Below are 17,364 nucleotides of genomic sequence, written 5' to 3'. Positions count from 1 at the left end.
GCCATTAGTTTTATAGTTTTCTGCATTTCTCTTGCTCATAACTCTACCTCCCATTCCTCACAGCATCTCTGCAATAAAGTTTTCCTTCTCTGTCACTGGTCCTACCCTGGGTAAAGGCACAAAATATACTGCCTCCTACAAACTGCAACTCTCAGTAACAGACTAAACACTGAGGCTGTAATTCAGTCCAGAGGCTCTACTACTGCCCATAAACCACTTGCTGTCTCCCAGTCTACACTGTCAGCAGGACTCTGGCTGAATTAAAGCTTCTACTGTATATTACTGGCACCAATATATTATCTTATGCATAATGCATAGAAGATGGCTCTAATAATAAATTCCATATCCTGCTCTTCCTTTACATCACAGATGTGGCACAATATCTCTTATGCAGTCTGCTTACTGCTACATAAAACCCTCCTACTGAATCAGAATGGCAGCAAAACCTTTTCATGGGTCACTACTCCCAGTAACAGCCATTTGTTCCCTCTTTCCCCCAAACGGGTTGGAATAAACTCCGGTTCATGCCAGCAACAAAGCTCACATTTAAATTTAAGGCCTATGTTAACTGATGGTCTGGGAACATTGCCTGTGTCACTCCATAACTCTGACAGTGGCAAGCAAATGATTTGTGCCCGGCCCCTGTGTTTTTCTGTCTGCTCAGGGTGTCAGCAGATAGCTGTGCTGGGGATGCCAACCTCCCAGAGCACTCCCAGCCCTGCAGAGAAGGACAGCAAAGCCAGGCACACAGACAGTCAGGGTGTGGTATAACCCAACACTGCTTTTTATATGGTTTTTATACTTCTTAGAAGAGAATACGGAGTTCAAGCTCCAGACAAAGCAGTCAAAAATGTGCTGAATGAAACTTTGAAATATCCTGGAGAATTGGCAAGCTCCTGTGTATTAGCCCAGTTTGGACCTCAGGCACAGACTAACTGAGGTCTTTTGTACAAGAAGAAAGAAAAAGCCAAAAGAAACTGATATAGATGCATTACTTCAAAGTCATCTTACCTCACAGCCCTAAAGCCCTGATTTCCAGCCAGAATACTAACTGGAGAAGGAGCATGCCTCTATCTTTCTTCTCAAACCAAAATTATTTATTTGTTATCTTACAACGGTACAAGTGCATTTAGCCTGAATAAATCTTATACACTAACCTGCAATGCTCTAAATCAACATAAGCCTCATGACAAAAAGACAAACATGTGAAGACCAAGCCCTGTGATGGCCTTGTCAGGCTGTCACACCAGGCAGACTGAGCAGAAGCATCTCTGATGCTGATCACTTCAGCAGTTCAGGCAATGGGCAGGAGGTGCCATGGGTTCTTCAGGAACCTTGGACCATGCTTTTCACAGTACAAAACCTTTTCCAACAAAAGCAAAGAACAGTGTCCCATGCCCTAGAGATGCATGATTGCCCTTCTTGTGGTAACACAAAGGCTTCCTGTGTGTTTGCACCCAGCTCCTGCAACGTGATAGGAAATGCAGGACACTTTTCTACCAGTGGACACCACTGTCAGCAGCATCTCCATCTTTGCTTACCACTTACTCCCTGGGTAGAAATTAGCAGCTGCCATTCTCAAATGTTCAGGAAAAAAAAACCCAAAGAGACGACAGGAGCATTTTTCACTCAGGTCTTCTCCCTCTGGCAAAAGCTCCATGTGGCATGCTGCCAAGGGCTGCCAGGTCTCTTCCCCCTGACAGGCTGGAGCTGACCACTTCCACACTAGTGAAGTAATGGATGGGGTAATAAACCTGCACGGTGCTCAGCACATCATGATGTGTTCAGCACTTCTGAGGACACCTTGGGATGTGATTTTCCAAGAGATCATCTCATGTCTTCACTTTGCCAGTGAGCAAAAAACAAAAGGGAGGGGAAAAAAAAATGAAATTCCAATTGTTCTTTTCTGAGCTGATTTTAGTTTACTACCTATGATCAATTCCTCATCTGCCTCCAGCCTGCAGACTTCAAGGAGGCCTTTTCCCCTTTGGCCACAGAGGCCACCAGCTGCACACAGCTTTCTCAGCTCAAGCCTGGATCTTCTCCAGAGCACTGGAGTCACCTGCTAACAGCAGCCAAGCCATAGCAGCCAGGGCACAACACAACTGTCTTCTTATTTATTTATTTTAAGTGGGGTGGTTTACAGCTTGCCACAGCTACCAATTAGTACCTGGGGAAGCCTAAAGCAATTTTTTTTTTGATCTACAGAGCCTTCCACAGCTTGGAACCTAATTACCTTCAGAAACTACTGCCTCCTCCTCATCTGTTACCATGGCAGCTACAATCAGCTGAGATGCTGGGGCTGACACCCACTGATTTACTAAGGGACCAGGGCAATTCCAGGGTGCTACCACTTTCAGAATTTACTCCTCTGTTGTGGTCTGATAGCGTTTTCAGGAAAGGAAGAGATAGGATAAATTAAGACTGGAGAGGCTGGGAAATAGCAACCTTTTTTTAAAGTGATTCAACAGCTCAATGCACACTGCTCCACTAGCACTTACTGGGTTGCTGGGGTTTTCTATTTCCTTCCTGTCTTAGAAATAGTCTGTGTGCCCTTGTCCCAGGGTCAAGGTGCAGATAAGATTTTGCTTAATTTTAAAATATCTTTCCTCAGGGTGAGAAAACAGATTGTTTAACCGAGAGTGGAGGCTCATTTTCTACCCTTTAAAATTGCAGTCCAGGGAACACGAGCTCCAGTATTCCCTGATCATTTCTACTGGCTACAGAAACTGCTGCTTAACTGAAACATGAGTATTTTTCCATATTTATGCTTTTCATGTGGTGATCTCAAAGTGCCAGACTTATGATTCACAGAAAGAGAAAATCCTAGCTTTCCACTGCAGCATCTCAGTCCTTCAGAAATGCACTTCCCATGCCATCTGTGTGATAGCAAATTTAGAAAAATGAGTAGTATCTTGGCAGTCTTCACAAAATGCACTCAGGATGCAGAGGAAGGCAGAGGGGGGTTCCTACCAAATGGGGAACCCAGTATCAGAGTCAGAGGTGATGACAGCATCTAAGCAGGGGGCTCCTTCCTGAGGAATATGCCATTAATTTTAGAGAGCCTGAGGCAACTGTGCTGCAGTTCAGCTGAAGTCTGACCATCCAGTTCTACTGACAGCCCTGCCATCAGAGAGCATAAAGCTCTGCAGCTCTCCTTGCCCAGCACATCCTCCCCTCGTGCCACAGGACAAGCTAAGCAACACAACAGGCTCTATAAGAACATCCCAAAGTTGGTAGGCTCAAAACCAGTGGCCACTTTATGAAGGATTAATGTGAATTACCCTACCTGTAAAACATAGAGAACCCTTCCTCTTTATTTCCCAATGCAAGAGTGGGTCACTGGCATTTGGCAAAGGTCTGGAGGGTCAGAGGTGCTGATCACATCAACAACAGCACCCCAGGAGATGCAGGATGATTACAGTGAAAATGGCAAACATTTCAGATCAAACAAAAACCAAAACACAGCCCTTCAGCAGATGAAAAATCTTTTGCACTGTAATCCAAGCTGGTTCATACAAATTCCTTCTTACCCACCCTGTGCCAAGTGCCTGCCATTCATCCTTCTGATTACTGGGAGAGCTGCAAGTGTCCTCCCTCCTTATGTAAAAGGATCAGGCCCTCTGATGAAACTAGAAAGAAATCTGAGAGCAGTAAGCAGCTGACAGCAGTCTTACACTTTGAATTGTGCTTTCTTTTGTTTTTTTTTAGACTCTGGGTTTTGACCTGCAGGCTTCATCAGTGATGCCAACACTGAAACCACAAGGACAAAGTGTGCAGATGAGTCTCAAACCTAAAGGAAACTATCTCAGCTAAGCAACTGCAGTCCAGCATGGCATCTAGGGCTTCCCAGCTGTGCCTCCCATGGAGCTACTAGAAATTCTCCATCTGCTCAGCCAGTGGAGGAGCCTGGCAGAGCTGCAGCACCCACCTGCCAGGTCCTGACCCCAACCAGGGCCCTTTGCTGGAGGGCAGAGGCTGCAGCAGAGCAGAAGGCACACATCTCACTGCACTCTGCAGGCTACACGTCCTCTAGCTTCTGTCCTGGAAGCAGCAGGAAGGTCTGGGCAAGAGGTCTTGCCTGTGGGACACAAAATGGGTCCAGTGGTCCCTTCAGGAAGAAAAGAAGAGAGAGCTGAGCTATTTTCAGCCCTCACAGACAAGCCAGAAGTAGCAACAGCAGCACAGGAGCTCTGCAATGCTCTACTGTTGCAAAAGGCAAAAGCTGCCCCCTTGGCAAACTGAGCTCTCTAACTTGCCAAGAGATATGAGAGAGCTCCACAGTAAGAGCTTTCTACCATCCAAATTTTGAAAAGGCAGAAGAATTCTGCTTTGATTTGGGGAACAGCTGCTGAGATGTGAACATTCTTCCCTGGCTCCTCTTTCACGCCTGCTGGTTTTGTCTTATTATTCCATCCCCCCTTTCCTTTCTCCAGCTTAAGAGCAGCAGATGCTGGTGGGGGTAGGCAAGAATCCCTCTACTCCTGATATCTGGAAAGCAAAAGGAAAGCCTTGATCTTGGCTTGAAGGCAAAAAATGCCATTGTTCTGTGGATGTGTGCTTGCATAACAGCTTTGCTGCTTGGACTTTCCCCCCATTTTAACGTTCAAGGTTAAAGCCTATAGGAAAGGAGAAGGAGCTGAGTAAAACCAGACTGGTTTAAATTAAAGTTAAATGCAGCAGGTGGTATTGACAGCACACAGGGCTGTCAACAAGCATGCAAAACCTGACCACCCATCTTCCTTCCATTGGCTTCAACCAGGGAAGTAGATGGGAAGAAAACATTCAGCAAAACATTCCAGAAAACATCTAACTGTGTCCCTTAAAAGCAAACATGCACTGGCATATCTGTTTGAGGCAAGGAGGAGGCAAGCAAATGTTTCATTCCCTTGTCCATGATGCAGCCTGAAATTCCTGAGGCACTTTGATGAGATAAGCACCTCCCACTGACTTGTAGTCACAGCACCAGCACACAGCAAGTCCCACACAGATTTTGTCTTTCTGAGCAGGGCATCTTCTTTGGTGGAGAGCATTCCATGAGGAACCCAAAAGAACACACTAAAATCTAGTTTTTTTTTCCTTTTGGGTGCTTTTTAATAGACTAAACAGCAGTGTTAACACTGTAAAAACAAAGGCATCTCTTATGGGACTTGGATGCTGCTTTTTCTCTGCTGTTTGCAGAGAACCCTGGCTGTTTGCATGGATGATGTGTTCATTTTGTGGCACAGCTGCTCAAGGTAGGGCATAGCAAAGTCTCCCATGGCACACTGCACACAGTTACAATGGGCATGGTTAGAGTTTGTTTGTTACAGCCCTCAAAGCAGACATGGCATCAAATACAGTTTTTCTCTAATGTGTCAGAAAAGCTTCAGTCCATACTGCACCCTTTCTCAGCTTCTAAGGACAGCTGCTTCTTGAATGCTTGAAGGAAAAGCTGGCAAGTTAAAAACCAAGAGATTTAATTTCCAATAAAATAGCTCCCATGAGCTGGTAAAATGCTCTTTACTCAGAGCAGTACTCTGAAGATTTTAGAGATTTTCAGGGCAACACTTGCAGTAAGAACTCCTTGTGTTTCCTCTGCTCAGGGGGCTCCACCAACACACCATCAGATTGATGCATTTCCCTTTCAAAATAACCCCATTTAGTTGTCTGCTGAATTAATTTAAATAAGCATACAGAAGAAAGGAGCATGCTAGCTCAATTCTGGGGGGAAGGAGTGATGAGTGTGCTGGGGGTGCAATTGCTAATACCTGCCATAAATCCCACTTGCAGCCTAAGCAGCTTCACACACTAACATGTCTGTCTCACATGTACTTCTCTTCCTGCCTTTCCTTCTCCCCCTCCCCACAGCCCATGCCTTCACGTGTCTTAAGTCAGCTCTAGAGCACTGCTGATTAAAAACTGTCACCAGTTTTCAAAAAAAACCTCAAACATTTAGTTTGAAACCTAACAAGGGACTTACCAATGTAGTAATTAACCAGTAAACAATAAGCATGCACTGCACATCCCATTTTTCTTTCCATGTGCAGACAGCTTTGATTACCATGCAGGTAATCTGCATGCCACAAGGATCTTCAGTCTCCAGTAGCTGCTATAATACCCCATAGCATAACCAAAGAAAAGCTCATTAGATTAAAGCCTGCAGTCCTCTGCAAAACCACCCAAATGCTGCTCAATTCAATAACTTTGCAGGTAGAGGCTTTCAGAAGAAAATGCCATAGTTAGTGCCACAACTATAAGCTTTCACTATTATCCTTTTAAATTTCTTTTTTCAGAGGCTGAGCTCTAAGGCATACTCAGAACTGTGAGCTGGCAGACTGCTTTGCACCTTTAGAACACATTTCATTTTCATGCTTTTAGTTTTTAAATGCTTCATAGAATCACAGAACTGTTTGGGTTGGAAGGGACCTTAAAGCTCATCCAGTTCCAACCCCTCTGCATGGGTAGGGACACCTCCCACCAGCTTGGTTGCTCCAAGCTCCATCCAACCTGGCCTAGAAGACTCCACTACACATATATAAAAATATTAACACTTTGTAATGGCCCACCAAGGGGATGCCATGGCTTTATTCTGCCAATATGTAGGGGATTAAGGGTGTCTGTTTAAAGCCAGCAGCAACCTGAACCGGAGAATTACAGTAATTCCACTAAAAACCACGCCAAGTTCACCTTGTTACCCTTTCTGTTTGTCTTGAATATCCAAGTGGCACAATCCTACAGACAGGACTTCAACCAGCTGTGTGAGAAGGTTCATTTTAAAGAATGTGCTTAAGGAAGCCATAAGCAGTGGAAAGGACATTTTTCATGAGACCTCTCAGCATTTTGAGATCCAAATGCTCAATGTGGAGTAATTCTCAAGAGAGTTCAAGAACAGCCGCTAGCATGTCAGGCACAGATGCAACTCCCACTGCCTTTTCTGTACCTCACACAGCTCCATTCTCAGTGCAAACTGTCTGACAGCAATCAGCACCAAGATCCTGCATTAAAACCTTGCACTGCCTTAGCCACTGACTCACCACACAAACTTCCTTATGACTTCAGTAAACAACACTTTGCCTGTGTCGATGCCATTATTAATACCCTGAAACATTAATTTCTATTATTGCTTAATTAACACCCAAATGTACTGAATAATTATCCATGTGCCATCATTAGGAGATATAGTCTGAATGCAATTACATGTTAAGAGCTGTGAGTAACAAATCCTTCCCCCAGCAGAAAATACAATGAAAAAAAAAAAGCAGCAACAGTTAAAAGCTTTCCATAACCAGGATTCCTCTAGGTTGGAATAAAGAAATGTGAGTGGGAGTCCTTGGCTGGGAATTCAGATCCCCCCAAAACTAAGCCAGGCAAGACATGATGATGGAGAATGGAAGACATGATGATGGAAGAATGATGGAGACTTTTCTTTGTACCTTGAAAAACGTGCATGTTATTCTGAACACAAAAGATTGTTTAAAGGAGATTATTGAACATAGCACAGAAAAATGTGAATGTGCATTTGAGAATGACCTCACGCATATGGTCATGAAGAGCCTTGATATTTAGGAATTCCAGGGGTCAGGCTGGGACACAGAGGGTATCAAGATGACTGACTGGTAATACTCACAGAAAATGTTATTTATATTGCACGATGCTAACCCAATTCTGCTAAACCCAGGGTTTAGCAGTGACAGCTTTGACTCTGTGCACACACATACAAAGCACCTGCAATTCCACAGGCAAACACACAAACTGGTCTGCACACACTGGATTAAAAGACCAACAGTCAGCAAACGAAGAATATTAAATATGATACCTTTGAGTCATAATCTTATAGGCATCTGGCAGATAACAGCGGATATTCTCCATCTGAGCAGGATCAGAGTCACAGATTTTATCATCAGTCCTCCCGTAGTTGGCACTTTCGATCATGATGACGTCTGTGCCGGGGCAGCGCAGCTCGATGGGGTAACTCTCACAGGACAGCTCCCTGCGGACCACAGCCATGGGCACTGGGGCACGGCTGAAAGCTGCAGGGAAACAAACACAGAACCATTGCTTTTCCAGGCTGAGGCAAGCAGCAAAAGCAGAGTGATGTGGAGCTGCAGGCAGCATCCCCACACCGTACCCAGACCATCTCGGGAGCGTCGAGACGAGGTCCCGGGAAACGAGGTCTGATCCCCAGGTTGTGGGCTGCCCAGGGAAACCACTGCTCCTCCACTCAGCCACTTCATTCTCTCATCTCTAAAATCAGCAAATGATCCCTTTTATACAGGGCTTTAGAAATCCCCTCCTGAAAGAGGTAAATAGAAACTATGGCACTGTTATTACTTCCACTTACCAGGTGAAAAGCTCGTTAGCTTTGATATATAAAATTACAGTCCCATGTTGTACCTGATCAATCAGGGGAAATTTTCTGACAATGAAGCAATCCAAGCACCACAATCCCACCTGCTCGGTGAGATTGCATCTGTCCTACTGCAGATGTAATAACATCTGCATTGCTCCTGGTCCTTTTCTTGCTCCCTAGAAAACATGAGCCTAATGGCTTCTGCCATAGCCTGCAGATTGCTGGGAGATGGCCTGGGGGTTCTGGCAACTGCACCCAAGTTTGGGCTTTGTACTGGGCAGTGATGTTTTCCATGGAAAGGCCAGAATATAGGATACCAGGTGATTACAGTTCAGACTCAGTTTTGCATCAGATCTGTCTGGATGTTGAACACTGGCACATACTTGTTAATTCAAAGCACTCTCTGAAATCTGACCTGCTTTAAAAGAAATCCAAGCTACACTTTTTTTAAAAAAAAAAAAAAAAAAAAAAACATGCTTTGAGATGCCTTGAAAAAAAATAAAAAGCCCTGAAGTATTAGTAAATAAACTCACATGATAAGAAGCAATAATATTTCCCATCTTTGCAGCTTCTTTGATCCAAAGCAGCTTGACAAACATTAATGTATTAATCCCCTAAATACCCACATGAAGTAGCTGTGCATTATCATTCTCCTCTGAGCCACAGAATGGTTATGCAGCTTCCAGAGGACCTCATGGGAAATCCACAGTGAAGCTGAGAACCGAATTCTTGTTTTCCAGCTGAGCACACCAGCCATGAGCTGAAACAAAAGCATCCCCTTCCCTTCCTTATTCCATAAGAATGAAAGCTCAATCTACACCAGAAAGGTTTCCAGCTGCAGGGATTATGTGCCCTTCTGGCTCCATTTTGTACTACTTACAACCAGAAAAATCGACACATAAATTAAGCCTGTATCAGTGTGATGGTCAGAGAGCAGTGAGGGAAGGTTTAACCCTCTACCAGATCCCAAGCCCATCCAAAACAGAGCATCTTTCAACAACTCACCTCCCCCCCGGCCCCATTATAGGAATCACCAAAATGCCAGCCTCGAAACCAAAAATCCCACCCAGTGCACTACTGCTTTCTTCCATAAAACTTCTGTATGATACACACACACACACGTGCACACACACACTCTGAGTTTGCTTGTGAAAATGAGAGCCTACAGACGTTGTTTGGAATACCCCTTAATTGTATCAAGCCTGCTGTGGCTGTCTGCCAGGCAGGCAGCAGTACAACTCACTACTCTGACTTCCATGAAGCCTTCCATGAAGTTCGTATTATTGGACAGAGAAACATTTTCATTTCTGTAAATTTGCAGTGGTTACTCCAATATCAAACCCTTCTTGACATGCCAGAATTGTGGACTAATTGCCAGACTCCCAAGACAGACTCACATGTAACCTTGAATAACAGCCTCTACAATCAGCACAGCTTTCTGGTTTGGGTCATGCAGGATGTTCTCCTTCCCCAAGATCTGAGCTCAGATTGCACCATCCATTTGTGTAATGCAGTATATTCTTATTGCAACCAAGTTCTCCTGTTACAGAAGGAAGGAGACCAGGAGGAGAAGTGTGCACCTCTGGGATGCCATACCTCATTCTTACCCTTGGCTTCATGTCAGTAGACAGCAAGGTGAGTGGAGGAAGGATGAGACGTGCAGTTCAGAGGCAACATTTGATTGAACAGATAAAGCAGTCAGAAAGCAGAGTCAGCAAAGCCCAGCAATTTGAGACTGCCCTACAAACACCACCCAGAGGTATAAAATCAGGTTGAAAGGCTCTGTCCCCAGAGGGCTGCAGCAGCCCCTGCTCTGTCAAACACTGGGCTGCATGACAGGAGGGGTGAGGTCACTGTGCCTGCATTACCTGTAGCTCTCACTGGCCTTGTGCTGACTGCTGATGCTGGAGAAGAGCTGTGGGGAGCTCTCTTTTTCTGCCTCTTCTGCATAAAACCTGAGCAGACTGGTGACACGGGAGGCCAAAGGTTTTTAGCAGCTTTTGGCAGAACTCTGAGGCTGAGTGCCCTCCCCCTTCCTGCCGTGTGCTTAGACTCACTGCCAAGAAAAAGGCAAAATGAGGTTTACAGTCAATATTTGCTGTTTGGGGTTGTGGTGTGGCCCACTTCGTGGGCAATTTGAATCCTTTTCTCTGGGAGGCTACAGAAACACCAAGGACACTTTACAGAGAACTAGAAATAGCACATTACCTTTTACAGTTCCCACTATACAAAACAAACCTCAAACCTCTGACCTACACATTCAGCAGGTATGTTTTTCATAGCATCACAGAATCATAGAATTGGCTGGGTTGGAAGGGACCTCAGAGATCATCAAGTCCAACCCTTGAACCACCGTTGCGGTTGCTAGACCATGGCACTGAGTAATGCCATTAATGCTGTTAATCCCTATGCTTTTTTTGTAGTAACTATTCTATATTGTCAGAGCAAGCAGACATAAAACTGTGATGGAAAACCCTGCTTAAAATCACAGAAATTAGCTGCCTAATCTTAACTCCTATGTTTTGTTGGAAATAAGGCATTAGGAAATGCTGTCAGCTCTATGGTTGTAATAAAATGGAAGTTTATCTGAGGGCAAAGATAGCATCCTGATCTCACAGCAGCTCTAGACGCAGTACTTCAGGCTCATGGTGGAGCATCTCACAGTTAATATAGAAATACAGAGCTTTACCAAAAGCCATTAAAGATGTTTCTGTACCAGCTGTGAGAGCAGAGTTCTTGTACCTTGGCCCTCTCTCCTGTATATGACCCTTCATGGCACTGCTCTACTAAAATTTCATGTCAAACCCCAAAACCAAACGCCCCTACCCAAAAATAATAGCTCATGACCTGCTTCTCATTAAGTAACTTCTAGACAGATGCAAACATTTCTAGATGTGACTTTGTTTCCTGGAATTCACCTTTTTGTGTCTCACATGACCACTCAACAGCTGAGCATTTGAAGGGCAGCTTTCACTCACCACTGTATCAGGGTGTCTACATTTATTTCCTAGATATACAACATCAAAGAAATGTGACACCCCTGACGGACTGCAGGAATAGCTGAGGAGTGGAGAAAGCAATTGAGCATGTTTTTTATCATGCCATCATCCTCCATCAGATCAGGTGCTCCACGTGGCTTCTGACCTACCCTAATATCTGCAGTAAGAACTCCAAAGGGAGATGAGAGGCTGGCTTCTTTACCTCCCTGTAAACACCTTTCTCTGATGTTCCTTCCCTGTATGATAACCTTACTTAAACATTTTTCCTGCTTTTTCTGGGTGGAGCCAACATCTTCTCCTGTTTGGTATGAACTCAATCCATCAGGGCCCATCTGTGAGCCACACAGCACCATTGTTCCAATCCATCAATGCACTTGTCTCTCCCTTGAGCAGCTCCCTAGCTTTTCAGTCCCTCACTAAGCTCCTCATTTAATCTCATAACTAAGTGACCCAATTGTTGGCTTGCAGTCAAGAGGGGCTGCTGGCTGCCTGCTACTTTGAGGAACAGGGGTCTTTTTCCAGGATTCTGTGTGCAGACAGCCACCAGGCAGCAGAACCTGAAGTTTAGGAAAAACTCTCCCTTTCACATTTAAACGTGTGCCACCTTGAGTTTCCTAAATGCAGCCATTTTGTGGGAAATCATCATCCTGTGCTTCTGCAGGGCAAAGCAAGAGCAGAGGGTGAACCAGCAACAGAAAATGAGGATTTTATCTGGGCAATTTATAACTTCTTTGTCTCTGCTAATTTCAGGAGTTGAAAAATTAAATAAGTCATCAAAATCTTGTGCTTCTTCTCTCCCTCACTTTTGACCTCAGAACATAATTGCCTCTTGTCATGCCTGCAGGGCATGAGCTTGTAGTTATCACTGTGTCCTTAATCAAATGCTGAAATAGCCTTTAAATTACCTGTCCTCTTGCTTGCTAGAGACTTGTTGAGCTCCATTACATTTAGAAGCATGATGGTAGAGCTGTACAGTTAAAAGAAAAGTCTGGGATGAAGCTTTTAATTTGATTTTGTATGCACCTTTCCCAGCACAATGATACTCTAGCTCAGAATTTTCAGAGTGAAATGTCAGTGTATACTTAAAGGTAGTTAATTAAAATCTGGAAATATAAAGATAATTCTTTTCACGAGCTCTACATGTGATTAGGTCTGTCCAGTTAAATATCTGCCTTGCTGTTCCTCAAATCAAACTGAATATTCTGGAGGCAGACATTTCCCAGGAATCTGCAGACGTGTGCCTGCATCTCCCATTTCACAGTACCTCCAATTCCCACAGCTCACCTTAACTCTGTGGGGAAAAAAAAATACCAGAAAACAATAACAGAAAAATCTTCCTCTCCTTTTATTTTTGAAGGCTACGTAGGCATGGGTATGAGAGGAAATTCCTTTCAGTCACTGAGTCCCCAGGCCTCATGAGTGTCACTCCCTGGAGAGGAGCAGATGCCTGAGTGCTTTTCCAAGTCAAGGCCCCATGAAGCCCCATGAGCACCTGGATCTGCAGCCTGCAAACAGAGCTCACTGCTTCCCTGGCACCCTTTTCCTCAATGCACCTTATACCTGGCCTGTGATCTCAACAAAAATATCAGCAGCAAACAAAACCTTGGGTTAAAGATAGTGACAACCAACAAATCTCCAGTCTACAGTGCTGCCATTCCCCAGTACTTTCACTGTTCACAAGTAACAAAACCTGGGGTGTCAAAAGTTTTCTGAACACTTCTGATCAGTATACAAACATGGAAATATTACTCTCTTTCCCCTGCTTTCTCTACACCCACTGACAACCAAGTAGCAAAGACCTCAGAATATTTTTTTAGGGAGACAGGGTGGAAATAGCTTTATTTTACTCTTAGCCTGCAGAGGGTTTAAAAGAGAATCCAGCAGTGGATGGCTGGTGGCAAGACACTGCAGCCATCACCTGCAACTCCTGTATCCACCTCCCCCAGGGAGGAAAAGCTTGGAAACCTTAACACCATGGCTGGCAAAACCAATCAAGTTCCCATAACAGATTTTGACCATAAAAAGTTAAGGTAATTTAAGTGAGACTGTCTCTGGGTAATTCTATATAGGAAATGGCAAAACTGGAAAGTAAAATAAGATCACAGTTCTGTCTGGTAACATATATTCTTGAGTGCTTTATCCAGGATAGCTCCACATAGGCTAAAATATTTCATGCAAAATTACACAGAAATAATGATTTAAACTTAAAAATGCACACAGCAAACTAAGAAGTCCATTTCTAGATGACAGAATCACCAACTCTGCAATAATGAGAAAAAGCTACCCTCACTTAAAAATACAATGAAGGCAGCAATGTAGTTAAAAAGAACAAACTACACTTTGGAAACACAACCATGCAGCAATAAAAGCTCAAAAATCTAATTAAACAACTGTGGACCATCAGACTAAGAAAAAATATGCTTGCAAAAATTTTAAAGCAGCAGCAGTATTTTTATAATAGCATGGTGTTATCAAGCATGAAATCAATGCCCTACAAATTTTCAGTGACTGGCTCCAATCTGTATTTGGAAAGAAGCAAGAAGATATATTAATAATTCACAGTGATAAAGAGATGCTTTATCAGATACTGGGAAAGATAAACAGCCCATTTTTTTGTTCATTCTGCAGATACCTTCTGTCTGGGAGTCTGGTAAAAACAAACCACAACCCTTGCTTGGAACTCCTTGCTGTTTGTTCAGCTTGATCTAGGACACTGCCACATCGCTACCAGCAAGCCTTAAAAAAAAAAACCCAAACATCAACGCTGTAAAAGCTGCACATGGAATAAAATGCATTAGTTGCTGTTTCTCAGAAAGTAATGTAAGTGTGTAATTGTCATCCAAACTAAACCATTTCTGGAAGTTCAGCAGGAACCTCATCAGTCCAATATCATTCAACACGCTTCTCGATGATCTGGAAGAAAATAAACTCAGAGCTTGCCAAATTTGCAGTCAAGGCAAAAAGTGATGAAATGTGAAGTCATGACATGCTCTTGGTTCATTCTGCAGCTTGATCTGCAGCCTGTCTGAGCAGATCGTGCCTTAGCACAGACAACTGCAGATCCAGGCAGGAGCAGAGGGAGCGCTCATTATGTGAGCCCAGGGTCTCCCAGGCACTCTGGAACAAGACTCTTCAGTGACTGATAAGAACTGGAATGCTACACGGTGGCTCAAAGGGCAAACATGATCTCTGCAAGTATTAGGAGGTGAATGACAAGCAGGAGTGGAAAGATAAAAATTGTCCTGCGTAGGGTATTAATGAGTCCATTACTGGAACATGTACATCATGCTATCCAGACCTGAAAACAAGACTGTCAGAAACTGGGAGTTTGTGAAAGGTCTCAAGAAAATCGAGTAGCCAGGAAAGCCAGTTTTACAAGAGAGATACCAAAGCTCCTAAACCTGCTTAACTAGCCCAAAAGACCACTGTAGACTACAGGTATCCACAGAGGGAAGATGTTCCTTACAGTAGGGAGCTCTTCAGCAGAAAACACCAAACAAGATGCAAGAGCTGGAAGCTGAAGCTGGAGGAATTCCAGCTAGATATAAATATTTAAAAGTAATTTATCATGAAACAGTTTACTTAAATATATGAAGTATTCCTTATCAGCTGAAGTATCTAAATCACTACCAAGGACTTTTCTGGAAGCTATGTTACAGCTCAAAGAGAAGATAAGAGAGCCCAGTTCAAAAAGGACTGGGGGAGATCTCTGTTGTGCAACCAGTCTGGGTTGTTGGTCATAGGAGTCCCTTTATATTTGAGAGACCTATGAAGATTTCAGAGAAAGAAAACAGGAACACAGAGGGATATTTGGCAGCATGGAACCCAATGGATTTATTATTTTGGAGTAAATAAAAAATCCCAAGCAAACCAAACCAAACAAACCCACAACCTCAGTCAGCTTTTATGCAGATACCTGCTGCGCTCACCCATGCAAAGAAGGTTTGTATCTTGCCTTGAATAGACAAAAAGTGTTCCAGGACAGCTCCTTTGAACTCCCAGGAAAAAAGGATGGCAAGGAGGAGGAAAGAGATTGCTTAGTGCAAACCAACAGATGGAATTTCAGTCAGAGGCCTGCTTTGTTTTCCACAATGAACCATAGCCCGTGCAATCTCACACAGTTTTTAGTTGCTGCAGTGAGACATTAGGAGTGGAGCTACAGCATGGGAATTGTTTTCTCAGCCATTCTTCATTACAGCAGCCACCTCTTCATTGCACTGGGAAGATGCACTCACCCCTGGACTAGCCAGCCAGGTTCAGCTGAGGAGAAGGGATGAAAGGCAGGTATAGCACTAGGCTTTCAGTAGGTTTGTCTGATATGGGGTTGGTGTCTCTGTGTGTAGTTTTTGGTTGTTTTGTTTGTTTGTTTTAATTCAGCCTTCCAATATGGTTATCTAATAAATTATTTTTACTATGCAAAGCCTATTAACTGGTCTCTAGGTGCTAATATGTACATCAAGTCTTTGCAGTGTGCACCCTACAATATTAAATCAACAGCAGAGTCATTCAGGGTCCTGCTACCATGTTAGTGGGATGGGTTGGGGGCATCATTTTCCAAATCCTACTTCCCATCCATGGGGCTGCAAGCATCCCCAGCCCTGGCATGGTGCATCAAGTCCTCTCTGACTCCACAGCAACCTGTGACAGCTGGGGACAGTTTCAGAGAGCCAACAGCACTGCACAGGAGTGGGGTCTCCATTTTGCTGGCAGCTCCACACCATAAATGTGTACCTGCCACTCAGGCAAAGCAGGACACAGCACCCCTGTGTCATTCTGTGTCACATTAGATACTACAGCACAACACAGAAGGGTGAGCAATTCAATGTTAAGGCTCAAAGCCAAGAAAAACTTGAGCTCCCTGGAAGCCTGGAGCTGCAAACAGTGACTGCCTGAGAGATTGCTTATTATTTTGCTCAAGTGCAACATTAAGGTTTCAGCAACACTGGACATCTACTTGTGGCTTCTTACTTTCCCATAACATTTTGCAATATCAACTGGTGACTTCTATTCATACATATTTTGCCATGTTATTCAAGTTCATCTCCATATTGAAAATGAGTGTATTGAAAATTAAGGCAGCTACATATATAAGCACTCTGCTGGAAAGACATACTTCATCTTTAAATAGCAGCAATCAATACACACAGTATATAACCTAAACAAATTTCTATTATGAATCCTTAATGGATGTACGCTTTGGTCTTTTTTATTACTAATATAATATTGATTTACAACATACATTACCACCTTAGGCACTGGGATTTGCTGGAGTCCTTACATCCTGCTTGTAGTTTTAGTTAAAATAGGAGTTGAAAGTCAATAACCTATTTACCATCAGTGTTGTCCTTCTGCAGAGTTAGATATTTTAACAACGATCTGACTCTCACAGTGGAACCATTTGTCTTACAGTGGCATTTGTTAGTCAGCACTATTAATGTAAAATTATCCGTGGGGCCTGCCTGTTTATCTTGCACTCTTTTTTATTGCCAAAACACTTTGGGAGCCACACTTTGGAAGCACACTGGCAGACTAACCTGGCAGGTCCCTCGCAGAGCAGAGTTTGTCTGAAATCAAAGCACTTGCCCGGGCTCTTTTGCTGTGAATCAAGGCACAGTTTGTGCCTGTTGCCATTCCAGGGAGCTCCCATTGATTCCTGCAGTTGCCCGGGAGAAAGGCAACCCAAGAGCTGTCATTGCTAGGAATACTGACACCAGAGGGCAGGGAGAAGCCAGCGTGCCAATCAGCCTCTCCCACTGCCATAAACAGAACACACCAACTGCTCCTCACTGAGGCTTCAGGAGAAGCCCACAATGAGATGGGGTCATCACAACGTTGTTATACAAACCCAATCCACAATGCTTACTATTGCAGGCAGAAATGAGGGGGGGAAGGGTTTAGGTTTACAGTTGATTTGGTGAAACAATCCCACACTGGTAACTTAGTTTTACCTTACACAACCACAACAGCAGAAGTATAGTTTGCTGGGATATTATTTCCATCAGAAGCTGAGCACAGACAAGTCAGAGATGCAGC

General features: G+C 43.8%; 1 protein-coding gene across 6 annotated transcripts in view; it reads right to left on the bottom strand.

Moving 5' to 3' along the window:
- Positions 1-17,364, bottom strand: part of ADGRL3 (adhesion G protein-coupled receptor L3) — a 401,888-nt gene that overhangs the window by 213,597 nt on the left and 170,927 nt on the right. For all 6 annotated transcript variants that reach the window (XM_030449718.1, XM_030449717.1, XM_030449722.1 and 3 more), the window contains one exon: positions 7,799-8,012. In XM_030449718.1, the coding sequence (XP_030305578.1) occupies positions 7,799-8,012 (214 nt within the window). The remainder of the gene's footprint in view (positions 1-7,798; positions 8,013-17,364) is intronic.

The sequence above is a fragment of the Calypte anna genome, chromosome 4A (genome assembly GCF_003957555.1).
Source record: "Calypte anna isolate BGI_N300 chromosome 4A, bCalAnn1_v1.p, whole genome shotgun sequence".
NCBI classification, from domain to species: Eukaryota; Metazoa; Chordata; class Aves; order Apodiformes; family Trochilidae; genus Calypte; species Calypte anna.
The sequence above is the reverse complement of the archived record's forward strand: the minus strand, read 5'-3'. Positions and strand labels throughout refer to the sequence as shown.